Source organism: Procambarus clarkii, chromosome 17 (genome assembly GCF_040958095.1).
Source record: "Procambarus clarkii isolate CNS0578487 chromosome 17, FALCON_Pclarkii_2.0, whole genome shotgun sequence".
Lineage (NCBI taxonomy): Eukaryota > Metazoa > Arthropoda > Malacostraca > Decapoda > Cambaridae > Procambarus > Procambarus clarkii.
The window spans coordinates 20,301,332-20,321,764 of NC_091166.1; the positions used below are offsets into that span (position 1 = coordinate 20,301,332).

General features: G+C 48.8%; 1 protein-coding gene across 2 annotated transcripts in view; it reads right to left on the reverse strand.

The window, feature by feature from the left end:
- Positions 1-565: 565 nt before the first annotated feature.
- The window catches only part of LOC123748525 (methyltransferase-like protein 27), a 377,853-nt gene continuing 357,985 nt past the window's right edge, over positions 566-20,433 (reverse strand). For both annotated transcript variants that reach the window (XM_069326220.1, XM_069326221.1), the window contains one exon: positions 566-2,761. In XM_069326220.1, the coding sequence (XP_069182321.1) occupies positions 2,684-2,761 (78 nt within the window). In that variant the 3' untranslated portion in view covers positions 566-2,683. The remainder of the gene's footprint in view (positions 2,762-20,433) is intronic.

Genomic DNA, 20,433 nt, shown 5'->3' on the forward strand with positions numbered 1-20,433 from the left:
CACCACACCCTGGTGATGCTGGGAATAATGGTTGATAACACCACACCCTGGTGATGCTGGGAATAATGGTTGATAACACCACACCCTGGTGATGCTGGGAATAATGGTTGATAACACAACACCCTGGTGATGCTGGGAATAATAGTTGTTTACATGAATTTCATCGTGTGATTACGATGAAATTGTATTTGATGATCTTTTGACACATTGTACGATTTACATTATACAAAATCCATTGGCGTTCAAGATTTTTGTTGAGCTGATTACATACGACTGAGGCAGGATTTTGGCGAGGTCAACTGGGCACGCTCAACCTCTCACCACACTATTCCATTCACTAGATGTTACATACGTCATTTGTACCTGCATTATATATTCAATTCAGGAGCCTACTGTTCGAACTAGATAAGTTAAATCAAGTGATAATGAACATTAATTTATAAATTTTGTACTAAACTCTCTAAATGTGTAGATGAGAGCTCTGTATAAATGAATTAAAAACCAGAAACGTTTCCTAAAATAAAATATAGCCAGAGATATCAAAAAGGTGTAATAGAGGCAAAAATAAATTATTATTGTTTTATTTTAATCTTTACAGTGGAAAATCTAATTCAATAAATTTACAGATGCATTGAAAAAGATATAACTTGCAAACTCAGGATATCTATAAACCAATAAGATATAACTGACAAAGTTAGGCATAACTCAGGATATCTTTAAACCCAAAAGAAAAACATGAACTCCAGTCCCAGTTAGAATATTTATCAGCATTCAGAAAAAATCAGAGATAAGCTTAGTAAGCCCAATCAAGTATTAATAAGTCACTAGAGGCCGGCTGAACGCCTGAATCATGAATGGTTGCAAACGTGACCCCTGGGATTCCGGGGGTCACGGTCCCTGCGGCCTGGTCTCTGACCTGGCCACTAACAACGTGGTGACAGTTCTGGTATAGTTGGATATAGATCACATCCACCACCTATCGACCAGTTAGTTAAATGTCCATAGTGGGGAAGTTGCTTGAACCAATAACTGTAAAGCCTACCTCCATGAGTTATAAACTAGTACCATAGTAAGGGAAGGGAAGTATTAAACTGGATAAGGGAATGTTTATTGCATATTTAGCAAAGGGGTCAATATAAATGGAAAAAAAGAATTTGTATAAAATATTATCAATAGAACGCCCAAGGGATCTCTCAAGTGAACTTTTCTCTTCATTATCTATATCAACGATTTCAGTGTTGGGGTTACTGACGACATCAGTAAATTTCCAGATAATTAGAAAATAGGCAATATCTTAAATTTTATTGAGAGTGCATTGCTTCAAAATGACAAAGTGACTCTTGCAGTTGCTAAAAGTCAGTAACTGCAATTTAAAGCAAACAAATACAGAGCTCTTAACGTAGGAAATAAAAATAGAAGCACTATATTAATTCAATAATGTTAACATCGCGAGTTAATTTTATGACAGTGATCACGGCGCTTTTGTTATTGGAACTCTTGGACCAATCATATAGTGCTTAAGTACTTGAGATATAGCAAAATTATGCTGGGATTCTTCAGACTTATCTCATCCATGATAGGCACTACTTGAATTATCTAACCCATGATAGGCACTACTAGGATTATCTCGCCCATGATAGGCACTACTAGGATTATCTCACCCATGATAGGCAATACTTGGATTATCTCACCCATGATAGGCACTACTTGGATTATCTCACCCATGATAAGCACTACTAGGATTATCTCACCCATGTTAGGCACTACTATTATTATCTCACCCATGTTAGGCACTACTATTATTATCTCACCCATGTTAGGCACTACTATTATTATCTCACCCATGTTAGGCACTACTATTATTATCTCACCCATGTTAGGCACTACTAGGATTATCTCACCCATGTTAGGCACTACTATTATTATCTCACCCATGTTAGGCACTACTATTATTATCTCACCCATGTTAGGCACTACTATTATTATCTCACCCATGTTAGGCACTACTAGGATTATGCCATTCAATTTAGGGCATCACGGTACAAGATGGACAAAATTTCAATTAAAGGAGTTGAACGAAAAAGTTACTTCTTTCAACTTATAATTTTATCAACTTTTATCAACATTCTTTCAACTAATAATATAATATTCCTTATGATAATAAAAATAAGGATCATCTTATAATAAGATAATCCCGAGCAGAACAAATTTCCCACACAAATAAAGAATACAGAAACCATTTACATTTGTTAGTAAGAAGATCAAGGAGTGACATCAGTGAAGTATTCAAGTGGTTGATGAGCTACAAATGTGATATTTATAGTGTAAATAATATAAAGGTAAACCAGAATGTAAAACAATGGGGTTTTAATTTAACTTAACAAAGTTTTCATTTAGGAAGTTTGCCGAATAGTATATCAGCGGTATGCTCGTTGGACAGCTTCCAGCGTAATCTGGATCAATATATGACAGTTTGCTTAGGTGTAAACGGTAACTGTAGTATTATTGTTTTCTTTGTTTTTTGAAGGAGAAATTGATGGTTGAAGTGAGCATATCTTGGGTGATGGTGAGAGTAGACGTCACAGCTGCTAGCTGTGACGTCACTATCACCTCACCATCTCACCATCACCTTGTCACATCCTTGGTGATGGTGAGAGTATACGTAGCAGCTGCTGGCAGGAACCTAGTCTCTCACAACGCGATAGATGAACACAACTGCATCATTCTCATTGTAATAGTTTGGCACCACCGTCCTTGTTTCCTGTTGAATACCAAAACACAAACGTTTACCTTTTGAGAGTAAATGATGTGCGAACATTACACTGGTAAAAAAATTAAATTGGATAGAGGTACAGTGTTATGGGAAAACATATTACAGAACAATGGTTAGAATATTCTACTGTACAGATAAACATTGTCACTCTTATATAGATTTTACGCCAAAATAAGTGTAGTCGACCAATGATGAGTCAGAAGCCACCGCCTCGTACTTGGACCTTGATAAAAATAGTTGATATCAATTCGTTGATAATGGTTGACTTTCAAAATGGAAAGCGCTCTATAGAATTTTATAGTTTTATTGAATTATTTTTCTTCAACAAAATTTCAAATAAATGTAAATGGATGAACTAAATAGTAGAAGATTTATCTTGATGAAATTTGCATGTATTAATGTATGCGAAGATATATATGCATACCAGAAGGGGGTTTACTTCGACCGCAGCACAAGGTATAAATTCAGCCCCCCCCCCCCCCGAAAAAAAATTCTACCACTTATTCATGCCTGAGCCACTTCATGGGTGGCTTAATCTTCATCAATCAGATGGAGTCATCTTTCTCCATCACATTCACTCCAAATATCCATCTTTGCTGCCGACCTAAGCTCCTATGGTCCAGGACCCACCTACACCATGTTGCACAGGGTCAAGGTTCACCTCCCGGAGAACCTCGTTCTCTCCACCGCCGAGAGTTTAGCCCAAATCTCCTCTTCCGCCGTCTCACCGGCTGACATCCTGGAGACAAGAGAGGGTGTTCACCTGCTCTTCTCCAAGGGTTTGGACCTTGAGAAGATACTCACCACCACCGCCACGACGGCCCTGCAAGACGCTGGCATCACCCTCGCACCACCACTACGCTACCTGGCGGACAGGACCATGTTTGCCAGGAATTTCAGCATAAGGATCACCGACCGCGACGACGACGACATCCTCGCCATCATTAACAACCAGAACCCGACGCAGACTTCGGTAGCAGTCAAGACCATATCCAATACCAAAGTCAACCGCATAGCAACGCTGAAGGTGACCTTCACCACGGCCATCACATCGACACACGCCACGGACAAAGGAGCGCAGGTATCACATACTACCCACCCAAGTGATCAAGGAATACTTCACGGAACTCCGGCAGTGCTTCAAGTGCTTCCAGTACCCCCACTACACCAACAAGTGCATCGAGCGAGCACAGAGATACAGCCTCTGCGCCTAGGAGCACCACTATATGAACTGCACGTCCTCCCACAGACACTGCCTGCTCTGCAATGGCCCACATTCGGTGATCTCACCTGACTGTCTCGTCTGGCATGAGGAAATCCAGAAAATGACAGACACCGCTTCCTCCACCACCAAACCTCGTTTAGCAAACCCAGTCCCGTCGTAATTCCCGGTCTTACCCAGAAATTACGTAATTCCCTCGTTATGTGGCCGCGTACTTTCCAAGGAAGACAGATAGCATAACTCCATAATCCACAACAACTACTGGGAGTACAAGGGCAGGGAAGCAGGACGCCTCGACCACCTCTGTAACTATAGGTTATGGTATTTCCTTCTTCAGAACATAGAAGAAGGAAATTTGACCAGACTCCCAACTTCTGGGAAATGGGATAAGGAAACCAATCCCTTAGTAACACCCGGACATCTCCCCCTAGACCGGCCGACTGTGCCCAGCCCCGCCGAATCCTGTGAAACTCAACTGTGATCGACGTGTGTACCCCATCAATTCACCAATCTGACGAGCCATATGTTCTTGGATTTTATTGGTGCGTTCACGGGTCTGGGGTTGAGGGGATGGGGAATGGAGTTCTGGGAAATAGGGTATACCCAAATCTTCAGTATGATCTTCAGTTCTTGAGAACTTTGAAAACAGCTCCATGAGAGAATTCTATATAACACCTTAGGGGAGCCGGTCGGCCGAGCGGACAGCACGCTGGACTTGTGATCCTGTGGTCCTGGGTTCGATTCCAGGCGCGCGCGAGAAACAATGGGCAGAGTTTCTTTCACCCTATGCCCCTGTTACCTAGCAGTAAAATAAGTACCTGGGTGTTAGTCAGCTGTCACGGGCTGCTTCCTGGGGGTGGAGGCCTGGTCGAGGACCGGGCCGCGGGGACACTAAAGCCCCGAAATCATCTCAAGATAACCTCAAGATAACCTTGAGAACATTGTATACATCACCTTGAGAACATTGTATACAGCACCTTGAGAACATTGTATACAGCACCTTGAGAACATGTATACAGCATATGGGGGCCTCGTAGCCTGGTGGATAGCGCGCAGGACTCTTAATTCTGTGGCGCGGGTTCGATTCCCGCACGAGGCAGAAACAAATGGGCAAAGTTTCTTTCACCCTAAGTGCCCCTGTTACCTAGCAGTAAATAGGTACCTGGGAGTTAGTCAGCTGTCACGGGCTGCTTCCTGGGGGGTGTGTGTGTGGTGTGGGAAAAAAAAAAAAGTAGTTAGTAAACAGTTGATTGACAGTTGAGAGGCGGGCCGAAAGAGCAAAGCTCAACCCCCGCAAAAACACAACTAGTAAACACAACTAGTAAACACAGCACCTTGAGAACATTGTATACAGCACCTTGAGAACATTGTATACAGCACCTTGAGAACATGTATACAGCACCTTGAGAACATGTATACAGCACCTTGAGAACATTGTATACAGTTCCTGAGAACATTGTATACAGCACAAAGAGAACAATGAATGCCACACCTTGAATACAGCACCTTGAGAACATTATATTCAACCTTCTTGAGAACATTGTGTATATATTTTTTTGAGATATATACAAGAGTTGTTACATTCTTGTACAGCCTGTCTATGTCCTACGAACATAGTACGTGTAGCGTTTCGGGCAGGTCCCTGGAATACGATCCCCGCCGCGAAGAATCTTTTTTACAACCAGGTACTCATTTTACTGTTGAGTTAAACAGAGGCTACAGTTAAGGATTTACGCCCAGTAAATCCTCCCAGGCCTGGATACGAACCCATGACAAACCGCTCGCGGAACGCCAGGCGAGTGTCTTACCACTAGACCACGGAGACTGGTCAGGTCATCTTGAGAACATTGTATACAGCACCTTGAGAACATTGTATAAAGCATCTTGAGAGCATTGAAAACAGCACCTTAAGAACTTTGTATTCGCCACCTTGAGAACACTGTATACAGCACCTTGAGAACACTGTATACAGCACCTTGAGAACATTGTATACATCACCTTGAGAACATTGTATGCAACACCTTGAGATCACAGTATACTGCACCTCGAAAACCTTGTATACAACACCCTTGAGATCATACAGCACTTTTATAACACTGTTGATAACAAGATTAGGATTTTTAGGAACATAGCAATTCCTCATATATATTTCGTTTGTTCTTAATTTATAAGTGGTACTGTCTATATTGTCATGATATGATATAGTTGGTTTATACCTTCGATGAAGTTTATGTAATATAATTTTTTTTGTGACTAACGAAATATATAGTATATAATGATAACATAAACTCGCACCGAGTTTATACAATTGATTTTTCACGGTTCCTGAAAAACCACTTCCATTGAATTTTCAGGCAACTCTGTGTGCAGAAGCCCTGGTAGACATGGACACATGCTAACATAGTTCCAGTCTACACAAGTGGCAGCAGGAAAACCCACTTAATTACAGACCTGTATCACTGACAAGTGTAATAATTAATATACTGGAAAATATTATTAAATCCAAATGGGTAAAACACCTGGATTAAAATTATATAATAACAGACAGTATGGTTACCATCTGGAAAATCCTGCATGTGTAACGAATTTCCATAGTTTCTATGATAGGGCCACAGAGAATTTACAGGAATGGTTAGGATGAATGCATTTATCTGGACCTAAAAATGGCTTTCGACAGAATCCCACATAACAGTTGTTATGTAAACTGGAAAATACTGGAGGACCTGCTGCTTGGGTGACAGCCTCTCCTCCATATCAACCTACCCTGGCTTTGCGCTCTGGAGATACCATTCCAGACCGACAACCAGAGTGCAACCCCCATAGACTCCTATGACTGATGGATGCCTACATCTGCAGGAGTGACATGGAGGCTTCTTATCTGACTAGAGAAATGTCAAGAGTGAAGTACCACAGGGTTCAATTCTAGCAGGGGTAATGTTCATTGTCTACATAAACGATGTTTATGTTGTTCGGCTGAGGTGTCTGCACGATTTCCTTTTTGCCGACGACGCAGCAGTCACTGCCCACTCAGCCGAAGATCTCCAACGGCTCATGACCCGCTTCAGCGAGGCCTGTCAGGCTTTCGGATTCACCATCAGACGGAAGAAAACACAGGTCATGGGACAAGGAGTGGACTCCCCACCTGACATCGGCATCTCCGATTACAAACTGGAAGTCGTTCACGACTTTGTGTACCTGGGCTCCACAATCTCTGACTCTCTCGCTCTTGATACGGAGCTAAACAAACACATTGGTAAGGCATCTACTACCATGTCCAGACTGACAAAGAGAGTGTGGGCCAACAATAAGCTGATTGAGTATAGAAAGATCTAAGTTTACAGAGCCTGCGTCCTGAACACTCTCCTATATGGCAGTGAGTCTTAGACACTTTGTGCCCGTCAGGAAGGACAGCTGAATACCACCACATGCGCTGCCACCAACACATCTTAGACATCACCTGACAGGACAAGGTGACAAACAACAACGTCCTGGGGAGAGCTAGAATCACCAGTAAGTACACAATGCTGAAGCTTAGACGAATGCACATGCTTGGGCACGTTGTGCAAATGGGCGACGGCAGGACCCCCAAGGATCTCCTGTATGGAGAGCTGATGCAGGGAAAGCGTCCAACAGGTAAACCCCAGCTGGGGTACAAAGACGTATGCAAAAGGGACCTGAAAGCCATGGACCTCGATCTTGCTACGTGGGAAACACTGGCCGAAGACCGTTCAGCCTGGGGGCTGTCTGTTCAGGAAGATCTCTCCAAGTTCGAGGAGTCACTTGCCAAGAAATCGCAGGCAAAGAGACAGAGCAGGATAGCCGGTAGCCAGGAAGACAGACCAGAATCGGACTTCGTTTGTGCTCAGTGTGGGGTGGACTGCCATTCTCGGATTGGCCTCATCAGTCACACCAGACGCTGCACCAGGACTGACAACCAGAGCGCAACTCCATAGTCTCCCGAGACAGAAGGATTCCTTCTACTACATAAACGACCTATCAGCAGGAATATGGAATCATTTGAACATGTTTGTTGATGATGCTAAGATACTAGGGAAGGTAACAAACTTAGACGATTATGTTGGTCTTCAAGAAGACCTGGATGAAATTAGTGCATAGAGTACCACTTTGCAAATGGAAATGAATGTGATAAATGCCATGCCAAATCATGGAATATGGAGAAGGAGAAAATAGATCACACACAACTTACAAATTATGTTAAAATGCTTTTAAAAAAAACTCATAATTTTCTAAAAAAAAAAAAAGAAGATATCCAGGGGGTGTTTCTAGAAGGAAAACTATCATCTAAGAACCACATAAAAAGCAGTGTGTGGGGAGCCTATGATATGCATTCCAATTTCAGAATTTTTTTTCAATGCATGATTGGTGAAATACTAAAGACGTTGTTCACGACCTTTGTGAGACCAAAGTTATGCAGTGAGTATGATTATGAATATGCAGTGGTTGTATGGTGCCCATATCTTAAGAATCACATCAACAAACTGGAAAAGGTGTAGAGATTGTCAACTAAATGTGCAGCAAATATATTAAGACACATAAAATTGCTCCAAACTGTCAGAATGTTCATGACTGGCAATTCGATGTGTCTGTTAATTCCACATAAATTATAACCATAGAATTGCCCATCCCAGAGGTTCTACACTAATCCTATATGCGCTAATAAAGATAACATTTCTTCCCAAGGATACAGGATCACGCCAATAGAGTAACCTGCACAGATGTTGGTTCATTTGACAAGAGAGGAGAAGCATTTAGTTCAGAGAAGCGCGTAGCTCTACGAAGAAGTGCATAACTCTAGAAAAGTCAGGAGCTACGAGGAAAGTTAAAGGCATTAAATATGCCAAAACTAGAAAACAGAAGAAAAAGAGGTGATATAATTATTGCAAACAAAATTGCAACGGGAATAAAACAAAATTGATAAGGAAGAATTTCTGAAACCTGAAACATCAAGAACATGAGGTCACAGGCTAATTAAACAAAGCTGCCGATGAAATATAAGAAAATTAACTTTCACAAACAAGTTAAGTGAGAAGGTGCTGTTATAACAAGTTAATTGAGAAGGTGCTGTTAGAACAAGCTAAATGGGAAGTTGCTTTTAGAACAAGTTAAGTGAGAAAGTGCTGTTAGAACAAGTTAAGTGAGAAGTTGCTTTTAGAACAAGTTAAGTTAGAAGGTGCTGTTAGAACGAGTTAAGTGAGAAAGTGCTGTTAGAACAAGTTAAGTGAGAAGTTGCTTTTAGAACAAGTTAAGTTAGAAGGTGCTGTTAGAACGAGTTAAGTGAGAAAGTGCTGTTAGAACAAGTTAAGTGAGAAGTTGCTTTTAGAACAAGTTAAGTTAGAAGGTGCTGTTAGAACGAGTTAAGTGAGAAGTTGCTGTTAGAACAAGTTAAGTGAGAAGTTGCTGTTAGAACAAGTTAAGTGAGAAGGTGCTGTTAGAACAAGTTAAGTGAGAAGTTGCTGTTAGAACAAGTTAAGTGAGAAAGTGCTGTTAGAACAAGTCAAGTGAGAAATGTGGTGGAGGCCAAAACCGTCATTAGTTTCAAAGCGTTATACGACAAAGAGTGCTGGGAAAACGGGACACCACGAGCTTAGCTCTCATCCTGTAACTACACTTAGATAATTACACTTAGGTAATTACTAGATTTAATTTATAATTAAATTAATGAAACGAATGGTAATTTACCCAAAAATAAATGTCAAATATTCAGCTATTTTAAGTGTATCACTCCTTTTGAGACAATTTTTTTTTAATGTTAAATTATATAAGTGATTTACTACTGCTCTCTCTATCTCTCATGCTCTCCCGCTCTCATGCTCTCCCTGTCTCATGTTCTCCGTCTTTTATGATCTCCCTCTCTCATGCTCTCCCTCTTGCATGATCTTTCTCTCTCATGCTCTCCCTCTCTCATGCTCTCCCTCTTTGATGATCTCCCTCTCATGCTCTCCCTCCCTCATGCTCTCCCTCTCTCATGCTCTTTCTCTCTTTCATGCTCTCCCTCTCTCATGCTCCCCCTCTCTCATGCTCCCCTTCTCTCCTGCTCCCTCTCCCTCATGCTCCCCTCCCTCATGCTCCCCTCCCTCATGCTCCCCCTCCCTCATGCTCCCCTCCCTCATGCTCCCCCTCCCTCATGCTCCCCCTTCCACATGCTCTCCCTCTCTCATGCTCTCCCTCTCTCATGCCCCCCCCTCTCTCATGCTCCCCCTCACTCATGCTCTCCCTCTCTCATGCTCTCCCTCTCTCATGCCCCCCTCTCTCATGCTCCCCCTCACTCATGCTCTCCCTCTCTCATGCTCTCCCCTCTCTCATGCTCCCCCTCTCTCATGCTCCTCCCTCTCCCATGCTCCCCCTCTCTCATGCTCTCCCTCTTTCATGCTCTCCCCTCTCATGCTCTTCTTCTCTAATGCTCTCCCTCTCTCATGCTCTCTGTTACGACCCTGGGTTTCTTAGTTGGAAACCAGAGGTCAAATTGACCTCTAAATAATTACTTTACATTATTTTATAGGAGTGCTGATGCGCCTTTGCTCCAATCTTCCTTGCCAGACGTAAGACGAATCTTGTTTCTCACAGAGCATTCAGACTCTGAGCTTGTTGATTATTAAATAGGGAATTAGTTATCAGCTATTCTTAGAACTAGTAAAGTAATGAGTAACGAAAACCTGTGAAGACTTGTATTGTTTGCAGCTGCATGATCAGTTAGGTTATCTTCCCGGCAACAACAACAACAACTTGGTAGCTCGGAGACTGGACGCTCCGGCGTGCTCTCTTCTTTGGTTTGGCTGGCTTGTGGCAACATCTTCCTTGTGTGGCTCTGTCTCCATTCTCCTCCTCCTTCTCCCCTTCCCTTACCTTAGTCTACCGTTTATCGCTAAGTTAAGTATAACCCTGAGTAACTGTGCTACAATCTAGGCGCGTGTATTAATGATTAAGTAGTGTGTAGTATAAGACAGTGTTTTGGGCATCCGTAAGTGTTTGTGTTGTGACTAGGGTACCAGGTGGGGCTTAACTACCCAAAGCTGCTTCAAGCCTTTGAGTTCTTTTCAAGTAGACTTTACCCTAGCTTGTCCTAATTGGAGAACCTTGTATCCTGCCTATGTGGACCAAGGCTTTTAACGTAAGATAGTGTGGTAAAGTAGTTATTGTTATTATAGTAATGTATATCGGGGTTGTTTGAGAGTTTAATAGACAAGTTAGTTTTTGAGGTGTATCCATTACTCATGTTGTAGTGGTGTAGATGATTGTATCCTTGACAACAGATCTGTTTCTAAAACCTTGAAGCATTAACAGGAACCTATGTTCCTTGGGGGGCCGGGCCTATCTACCCCACTGTTCATGATACATCTTGATTCTTGATGTTGGCCTTCTCATTAATACTCCATACCCACATAACAAGTTAGCAATTTCTTAACACTCTCCCACTCCTATGCTCCCCCTCTCTCGTGCTCTCCCTCTCTCATGCTCCCCCTCTCTCCTGCTCTCCCTCTCTCATGCTCTCCCTCTCTCATTCTCTCCCTCTCTCATGCTCCCACTCTCTCATGCTCTCCCTCTCTCTCATGCTCTCCCTCTCTCATGCTCCCCCTCTCTCATGATCTCCCTCTCTCATGCTCTCCCGCTCTCATACTCCCCCTGTCTCATGCTTCCCATCTCTCGTGCTCTCTCTCTCTCATGCTCCCCCTCTCTCATACTCCCCCTCTCTCATGCTCTCCCTCTCTCCTGCTCTCCCTCTCCCATCCTCTCCCTCTCTCATACTGTCCCTCTCTCACGCTCCCTCTCTCTCATGCTCCCCCTCTCTGATGTTCTCTCTCTCTCGTGCACCCCCTCTCTCATGCTCTCCCTCTCTCATGCTCCCTCTCTCACGCTCCCCCTCTCTCGTGCACCCCCTCTCTCATGCTCTCCCTCTCTCATGCTCCCTCTCTCACGCTCCCCCTCTCTCGTGCACCTCCTCTCTCATGTTCCCCCTCTCTCATACTCTCCCTCTCACCTGCTCTCCCGCTCTCCCACTCTCCTGCTCTCCTTCTCTCATGCTCTCCCTCTCTACTGATCTCCCTCTCTCCTGCTCTCCCTCTTTCATGCTCCTCCTCTCTACAGCTCCCCTTCTCTCATGCTCCTCCTCTCTCCTGCTCCCCCTTTCTCATGCTCCCCCGTTCTCATGCTCCTCCTCTATCATGCTCCTTCATTCTCCTGCTCCCCCCTCTCTCCTGCTCTTCCTCTCTTATGCTCACCCTCTCCCATACTCCCCCTCTCTTCTGCTCCCCCCTCTCTCATGCTCCCCCTCTCTCCTGCTCCCCATCTCTCAAGCTCCTCCTCTATCATGCTCCACCTCCCTCCTGCTCTCCCCCTCTTCTGCTCTCCCTCTATCATGCTCTCCCTCTCTCCTGCTCTCTCTCTCTCTCTCTCCTGCTCTCCCCCTCTCCTGCTCTCCCCCTCTCCTGCTCTCTCTCTTGCTCCGCCTCTCTCATGCTCCCTCTCTCCTGCTCTCCCTCTCTCCTGCTCTCCCTCTCTCTTGCTCTCCCTCTCTCATGCTCTTCCTCTCTCCTGCTCTCCCTCTCCCCTGCTCTCCTTCTCTCCTGCTCTCTCTCTCTCCTGCTCTCCCTCTCTCCTGCTCTCCCTCTCTCATGCTCCCTCTCTCTCCTGCTCTCCCTCTCTCCTGCTCTCCTTCTCTCCTGCTCACCCTCTCTCCTGCTCTCCCTCTCTCCTGCTCTCCCTCTCTCATGCTCCCTCTCTCTCCTGCTCTCCCTCTCTCCTGCCCTCCTTCTCTCCTGCTCTCCCTCTCTCCTGCTCTCCCTCTCTCCTGCTCTCCCTATCTCCTGCTCTCCCTCTCTCATGCTCTCTCTCTCTCATGCTCTCCCTCTCTCATGTTCCCCCTCTCTCCTGCTCTCCCTCTCTCCTGTTCTCCCTCTCTCTTCTGCTCTTCCTCTCTCATGCTCCTCAACTATCATTCTCCCCCTCTCCTATGCTCCCACTCTTTCATGCTCTCCCTCTCTCATGCTCTCCCTCCCGCATGCTCTCCCTCCCTCATGCTCCTCCTCTATCATGCTCCACCGCTCTCCTGCTCCCCCTCTCACTTGCTCTATATCTCTCATGCTCCCCCTCTCTCATGCTCCCTCTCTCCTCTCTCGTGCTCCCCCTCTCGCATGCTCCTCCTCTATCATGCTCCCCCTCTCTCATGCTCTCCCTCTTTCCTACTCCCCCTCTCTCCTGTTCCTGCTCTCCCTCTCTCCTGCTCTCCCTCTCTCATGCTCCCCCTTTCTCCTGCTCCCCCTCTCTCATGCTCTTCCTGTCTCTTGCTCTCCCTCTCTCCTGCTTTCCCTCTTTCCTGCTCTCCGTCTCACCTGCTCTCTCTCTCTCATGCTTCTCCACTCTTATACTCCCCCTCTCTTATGCTCCCACTCTCTCATGCTCTCCATCCCTCAATCATGCTCTACCTTTCCCATGCTCCGCCTCTCTCATGCTTCCCTCTCTCGTATGCTCCCTCTCTCTCATGCTCTCCCTCCCTCATGCTCCACCTATATTTTGCTCCCCCTCTCTCATGCTCTCCCTCTCTCATGCTCCTCCTCTATCATGCTCCTCCTCTCTCCTGCTCTCACTCTCTCCTGCTCTACCTCTCTCATGCTCCCCCTCTCCCATGCTCCCCCTCACTCATGCTCTCCCTCTTTCCGACTCCCCCTCTTTCACGCTCCTCCTCTCTCTCGCTCTCCCTCTCTCTCTCTATCCCTCTCTCTCTCACTCCCTCTCTCATTCTCTCCCTCTCCTCTGCTCTCCCTATCTCCTGCTCTAACTCTCTCCTGCTCTCCCTCTCTCCTGCTCTCCCTCTGTCCTACTCTCCCTCACTCATGATCCCCTTCTCTCCTGCTTTCCCTCTCTCCTGCTCTCCCCCTCTCCTGCTCTTCCTCTCTCATACTCCTCAACTCTCATGCTCCCCCTCTCTTATGCTTCCACTCTCTCATGATGTCCCTCCCTCATGCACTCCCTCCCTCATGCTCCCCCTCCCTCATGCTCCACCTCTCTCATGCTCTCCCTGTCTCATGCTCCTCCTCTCTTCTGCTCCCCCTCACTCATGCTCCCCCTTTCTCATGCTCCTCCTCTATCATGCTCCCCCTCTCTCCTGCTCCCCTTCTCTGATGCTCCTCCTCTATCATGCTCCCCCTCTCCCATGCTCTCATGCTCCCCCTCTCTCATACTCCCCCTCTCTCATGCTCTCCCTCTCTCCTGCTCTCCCTCTCCCATCCTCTCCCTCTCTCATACTGTCCTTCTCTCACGCTCCCTCTCTCTCATGCTTCCCCTCTCTCATGCTTCCCATCTCTCCTGCTCTCTCTCTCTCGTGCACCCCCTCTCTCATGCTCTCCCTCTCTCATGCTCCCTCTCTCCGGCTCTCTCTCTTTCCTGCTCCCCATTTCTCATGTTCCCCCCTCTCTCATACTCTCCCTCTCACCTGTTCTCCCGCTCTCCCACTCTCCTGCTCTTTTTCTCTCATGCTCTCCCTCTCTCCCTCTCTCCCTCTCTCCTGCTCTCCCTCTTTCATGCTCCCCCTCTCTCCAGCTCCCCTTCTCTCATGCTCTCCCTATCTCCTGCTCTCCCTCTTTCTTGCTCTCCCTCTCTCCTGCTTTCCCTCTCTCTTTTTCTCCCTCTCTCCTGCTCTCCCTCTCTCATGCTCCCCTCTCTCCTGCTCTCCCTCTCTCACGTTCCCCCTCTCTCATGTTCCCCCTCTCTCCTACTCTCCCTCTCTCCTGCTCTCCCTCTCTCCTGCTCTCCCTCTCTCATGGTCTTGCTCTCTCATTCTCCTCCACTCTCATGCTCTTCCTCTCTCATGCTCTCCCTCTATCATGCTCCCCCTCTCTCATGCTCTCCCTCCTACATGCTCTCTCTCCCTCATGCTCCTCCGCTCTCATTATCTCCCTCTCTCATACTCCTCCTCTCTCCTGCTCCCCCTTTCTCATGCTCCCCCGTTCTCATGCTCCTCCTCTATCATGCTCCTTCTTTCTCCTGCTCCCCCTCTCTCCTGCTCTTCCTCTCTCATGCTCACCCTCTCCCATGCTCCCCCTCTCTTCTGCTCCCCCCCTCTCTCATGCTCCCCCTCTCTCCTGCTCCCCATCTCTCAAGCTCCTCCTCTATCATGCTCCCCCTCCTTCCTGCTCTTCCCCTCTTCTGCTTTCCCTCTATCATGCTCTCCCCCTCTCCTGCTCTCTCTCTTGCTCCGCCTCTCTTATGCTCCCTCTCTCCTGCTCTCCCTCTCTCCTGCTCTCCCTCTCTCCTGCTCTACCTCTCTCATGCTCTTCCTCTCTCCTGCTCTCCCTCTCTCCTGCTCTCCCTCTCTCCTGCTCTCCCTCTCTCATGCTCTTCCTCTCTCCTGCTCTCCCTCTCTCCTGCTCTCCTGCTCTCCCTCTCTCCTGCTCTCCCTCTCTCCTGCTCTCCCTCTCTCCTGCTCTCCCTCTCTCATGCTCTTCCTCTCTCCTGCTCTCCCTCTCTCCTGCTCTCCCTCTCTCCTGCTCTCCCTCTCTCATGCTCTTCCTCTCTCCTGCTCTCCCTCTCTCATGCTCTTCCTCTCACCTGCTCTCCCTCTCTCATGCTTCTCCACTCTCATACTCCCCCTCTCTTATGCTCCCACTCTCCCATGCTCTCCATCCCTCAATCATGCTCTACCTTTCTCATGCTCCGCCTCTCTCATGCTCTACCTTTCTCATGCTCCGCCTCTCTCATGCTCTACCTTTCTCATGCTCCGCCTCTCTCATGCTCTACCTTTCTCATGCTCCGCCTCTCTCATGCTTCCCTCACTCGTATGCTCCCTCTCTCTCATGCTCTCCCTCCCTCATGCTCCACCTATATTTTGCTCCCCCTCTCTCATGCTCTCCCTCTCTCATGCTCCTCCTCTCTCCTGCTCTACCTCTCTCATGCTCCCCCTCTCCCATGCTCCCCCTCTCTCATGCTCCTCCTCTATTATGCTCCTCCTCAATCATGATCCCCATCTCTCCTGCTCTCCCTCTCTCATGCTCACCCTCACTCATGCTCTCCCTCTTTCCGACTCCCCCTCTTTCACGCTCCTCCTCTCTCTCGCTCTCCCTCTCTCTCTCTATCCGTCTCTCTCTCACTCCCTCTCTCATTCTCTCCCTCTCCTCTGCTCTCCCTCTCTCCTGCTCTCCGTCTGTCCTGCTCTCCCTCTCTCCTACTCTCCCTCACTCATGATCCCCTTCTCTCCTGCTTTCCCTCTCTCCTGCTCTCCCCCTCTCCTGCTCTTCCTCTCTCATGCTCCTCAACTCTCATGCTCCCCCTCTCTTATGCTCCCACTCTCTCATGATTTCCCTCCCTCATGCACTCCCTCCCTCATGCTCCCCCTCCCTCATGCTCCTCCTCTCTTCTGCTCCCCCTCTCTCATGCTCCCCCTTTCTCATGCTTCTCCTCTATCATGCTCCCCCTCTCTCCTGCTCCCCTTCTCTGATGCTCCTCCTCTATCATGCTCCAACTCTCTGCGCCTCCCCCTCTCTCATGCTCCTCCTCTCTCATGCTCCTCAGCTATCATGCTCCTCCTCTCTTTTGCTCCCCCTCTCTCCCCCCCTTCACTTCTCATGTTCCCCTCTCCCAAGCTCCCCCTCTCTCCTGCTCCCCCTTTCCCATGCTCCGCCTCTCTCATGCTTCCCCACTCTTATGCTCCCACTCTCTCAAGCTCTCCCTCCCTCATGCTCCACCTCTCTTTTGCTCCCTCTCTCTCATGCTCTCCCTCCCTCATGCCCCTCCTCTCTCATGCTTTCCCTCTCTCATGCTCCCCCTCTCTCCTGCTCTCCCTCTTTCCTGCTTCCCCTCTCTCACGCTCCTCCTCTCTCTCGCTCTCCCTCTCTCTGTCTCTCCCTCTCTCTCTCTCTCCCTCTCTCATTCTCTCCCTCTCTCCTGCTCCCCCTCTCTCATGCTCTCCCCATCTCCTGCTCTCCCTCTCTCCTGATCTCACTCTCTCCTGCTCTCTCTCCCCCATTCTCTTCCACTCTCATGCTCCCCCCTCATATGCTCCCACTCTCTCATGCTTTCCCTCCCTCAAGCTCCAACTCTCTTTTGCTCCCCCTCTCTCAGGCTTCCCCCCTCTCTTATGCTCTCCCTCTCTCATGCTCCCAGTCTCTCTCCTGCTCCCTCTCTCCCTCCCGCTCTCCCCCTATCCTGCTCTCTTTCTCTCCTTCTCTCCCTCTCTAATGCTCCCCCTCTCTCCTGCTCCCCCTCTCTCATGCTCTCCTTCTCTCATGCTCTCTCTCTCTCCTGCTCCCCTTCTCTCATGCTCCCCCTCTCATGCTCTCCCTCTCTCATGCTCTCCCTCTCTCCTGCTCCCCTTCTCTCATGCTCCCCCTCTCTCATGCTCTCCGTCTCTCATGCTCTCCCTCTCTCACGCTCCCCCTCTCTCATGCTCTCCCTCTCTCACGCTCCCCCTCTCTCATGCTCTCCCTCTCTCATGCTCTCCCTCTCTCACGCTTCCCCTCTCTCATGCTCTCCCTCTCTCATGCTCTCCTTCTCTCATTCTCTCATGCTCTCCCTCTTTCCTGCTCCTCCTTCTCTAATGCTTCCCCTCTAACCTGCTCTCCCTCTCTCCTTCTCTCATGCTCCGCATCTCTCCTTCTCCCCCTCTCTCATGCTCTCCCTCTTTCCTGCTCCCCTTCTCTCCTGCTCTCCCTCTCTCCTGCTCTCCCTCTCTTATGTTCCTCCACTATGATGCTCTCCCTCTCTCATGCTCTTCTTATCTCCTGCTTTCCCTCTCTGCTGCTCGCCCTCTCTCCTGCTCTCTCTCTCTCATGCTCTCTCTCTCTCATGCTCCTCCACTATCATGCTCTGCCTCTCTCTTGCTCTCTCTCTCTCTCTTGCTCCTCCACTCTCATGCTTTTCCCTCTCTCATGCTCTCCCTCCCTCATGCTCCTCCTCTCTTCTGCTCCCCCTCTCTCCTGCTCTCCCTCTCTCATGCTCCCCCTCTCCCAAGCTCCCCCTCTCTCCTGCTCCCCCTTTCTCATGCTCCTCCTCTATCATGCTCCCCATCTCTTCTGCTCTCCCTCTCTCATGCTCACCCTCTCTCCTGCTCTCCCTCTTTCCTGCTCCCCCTCTCTCACGCTCCTCCTCTCTCTCGCTCTCCCTCTCTCTCTCTCTCTCCCTATCTCTCTCTCTCCCTCTCTCAATCCCTCCCTCTCCTCTGCTCTCCCTATCTCCAGCTCTCCCTCTCTCCTGCTCTCCCTCACTCCTGCACCTCTTCTATCATGCCCTTCAACTCTCATGCTCCCGCCTCTCTCATGCTCTACTTCTCTTATGCTCCCCTTCACTCATGCTCTCCCTCCTTCACGCTCTCCCCCTCTCATGCTCTCCCCTCTCTCATGCTCCCCATCTATCATGTTGTCCCTCTCTCATGCTCTCCCTACCTATGCTCTCCCTCTCTCATGCTCTCCCTCACTCATGCTCCCCCTCTCTTGTGTTCTCCCTCTTTCATGCTCCTTCTCTCTCATGCTCCCCCTCTCTCATGCTCTGCCTCCCTCATGCTCTCCCTCCCTAATGCTCCCTTTTTCTAATGCTCACCCTCTCTCATGCTTCCCCTCTTCTATGTTCCCACTCTCGTGCACTCCGTCCCTCATGCTCCTCCTCTCTCATGCTCTCCCTCTCTCATGCTCCCCCTTTCTCATGCTTTCCTTCCCTCATGCTCTCCCCTCTCTCATGCTCCTCCTCTTTCATGCTCCCCCTGTCTCCTGCTCCCCCCTCTCTCATGCTCCTCCTCTATCATGCTCCCCCCTCTCTTCTGCTGCCCCTCTCTCATGCTCCCCCTCTCTCCTGCTCCCCCTCTCTCCTGCTCTCCCTCTCTCCTACTCTCCCTCTTTAATGCTCCCCTTCTCTCATGCTCCCCCCTCTCTCCTGCTCCTTCTCTCTCAAGCTCCTCCTCTCTCATGCTCCCCCTCTCTCTCATGCTCCCCCCCTCTCTCATGCTCCCCCTCTCTCTTGTTTCCCCTCTCTTCTGCTCTCCCTCTCTCATGCTCCCCCTCACTCATGCTCTCCCCCTCTCATGCTCTCCCCGCTCTCATGCTCCCTCTCTATCATGTTCTCCCCCTCTCATGCTCTGCCTATCTCATGCTCTCCCTCTTTCATGCTCCCCCTCTCTCATGCTCTCACTCTCTCATTCTCCCACTCTCTCGTGCTCTCCGTCACTCATGCTCCTACTCTCTCATGCTCCTCCTCTCTCATGCTCCCCCTTTCTCATGCTTTCCATCCCTCATGCTCTCCCTCTCCCATGCTCCTCCTCTATCATGCTCCCCTTCTCTCCTGCTCCCCCTCTCTCATGCTCCTCCTCTGTCATGCTCTTCCTCTATCATGCTCCCCCTCTCTTCTGCTCCCCCTCTCTCATGCTCCCCCTCTCTCATGCTCCCCTCTCTCCTGCTCTCCTTCTCTCATGCTCCCCCTCTCTTCTGCTCCCCCTCTCTCATGCTCCTCCTCTTTCATGCTCCCCTTCTCTCCTGCTCCCTCTCTCTCCTGCTCTCCCTCTCTCATGCTCCCCCTCACTCATGCTCCCCCTCTCTCCTGCTCTATCTCTCATATGCTCCCCCTCTATCATGCTCTTCCTCTCTCATGCTCCCCCTCACTCATGCTCCCCCTCTCTCCTGCTCTATCTCTCATATGTTCCCCCTCTATCATGTTCTCCCTCTCTCATGCTCTCCCTCTCGCCTGCTCCCCCTCTCTCATGCTCTTCCTCTATCATGCTCCCCCTCTCTTCTGCTCCCCCTCTCTCATGCTCTTCCTCTATCATGCTCCCCCCTCTCTCATGCTCCCCCTCTCTCCTGCTCTATCTCTCATATGCTCCCCCTCTATCATGCTCTCCCTCTCTCATGCTCCCCCTCTCTCCTGCTCCCCCTCTATCATGCTCTCCCTCTCTCATGCTCCCCCTCTCTCATGCTCCCCTCTATCATGTTCTCCCTCTCTCGTGCTCTCCCTCTCTCATGCTCTCCCTCTCTCGTGCCCTCCCTCGCTCATGCTCTCCTTCTCTCATGCTCCCCCTCTCTCATGTTCTGCCTATCTCATGCTCCCCCTCTTTCATGCTCCCCCTCTCTCATGGTCTCCCTCTCTCATGCTCTCACTCTCTCATGCTCCCCCTCTCTAATGATGTCTCTCTATCATGCTCCTTTTTTCTCATGCTCCCCCCCTCTCTCATGCCCTCCTTCAATCATGCTCTCCCTCTCTCATGTTCTCCCTATCTGATGCTCTCCCTCCCTCGTAATCCCCCTCCCTCATGCTCCCACTCTCATGTTCCCCCTCTTTCAAGCTCTCCCTCTCTCTTGCTCTCTTTCTCTCTTCTGTTCCCCTCTCTCTCATGCTCTCCCTCTCTCATACTCCTCCTCTCTCATGTTCTCCCTCTCATCTTCTCCCCCGTCTCTCCTCCTCTCTCTCTCTCTTCTGCTCCCCCTCTCACATGCTCTCCCTCTCCCAT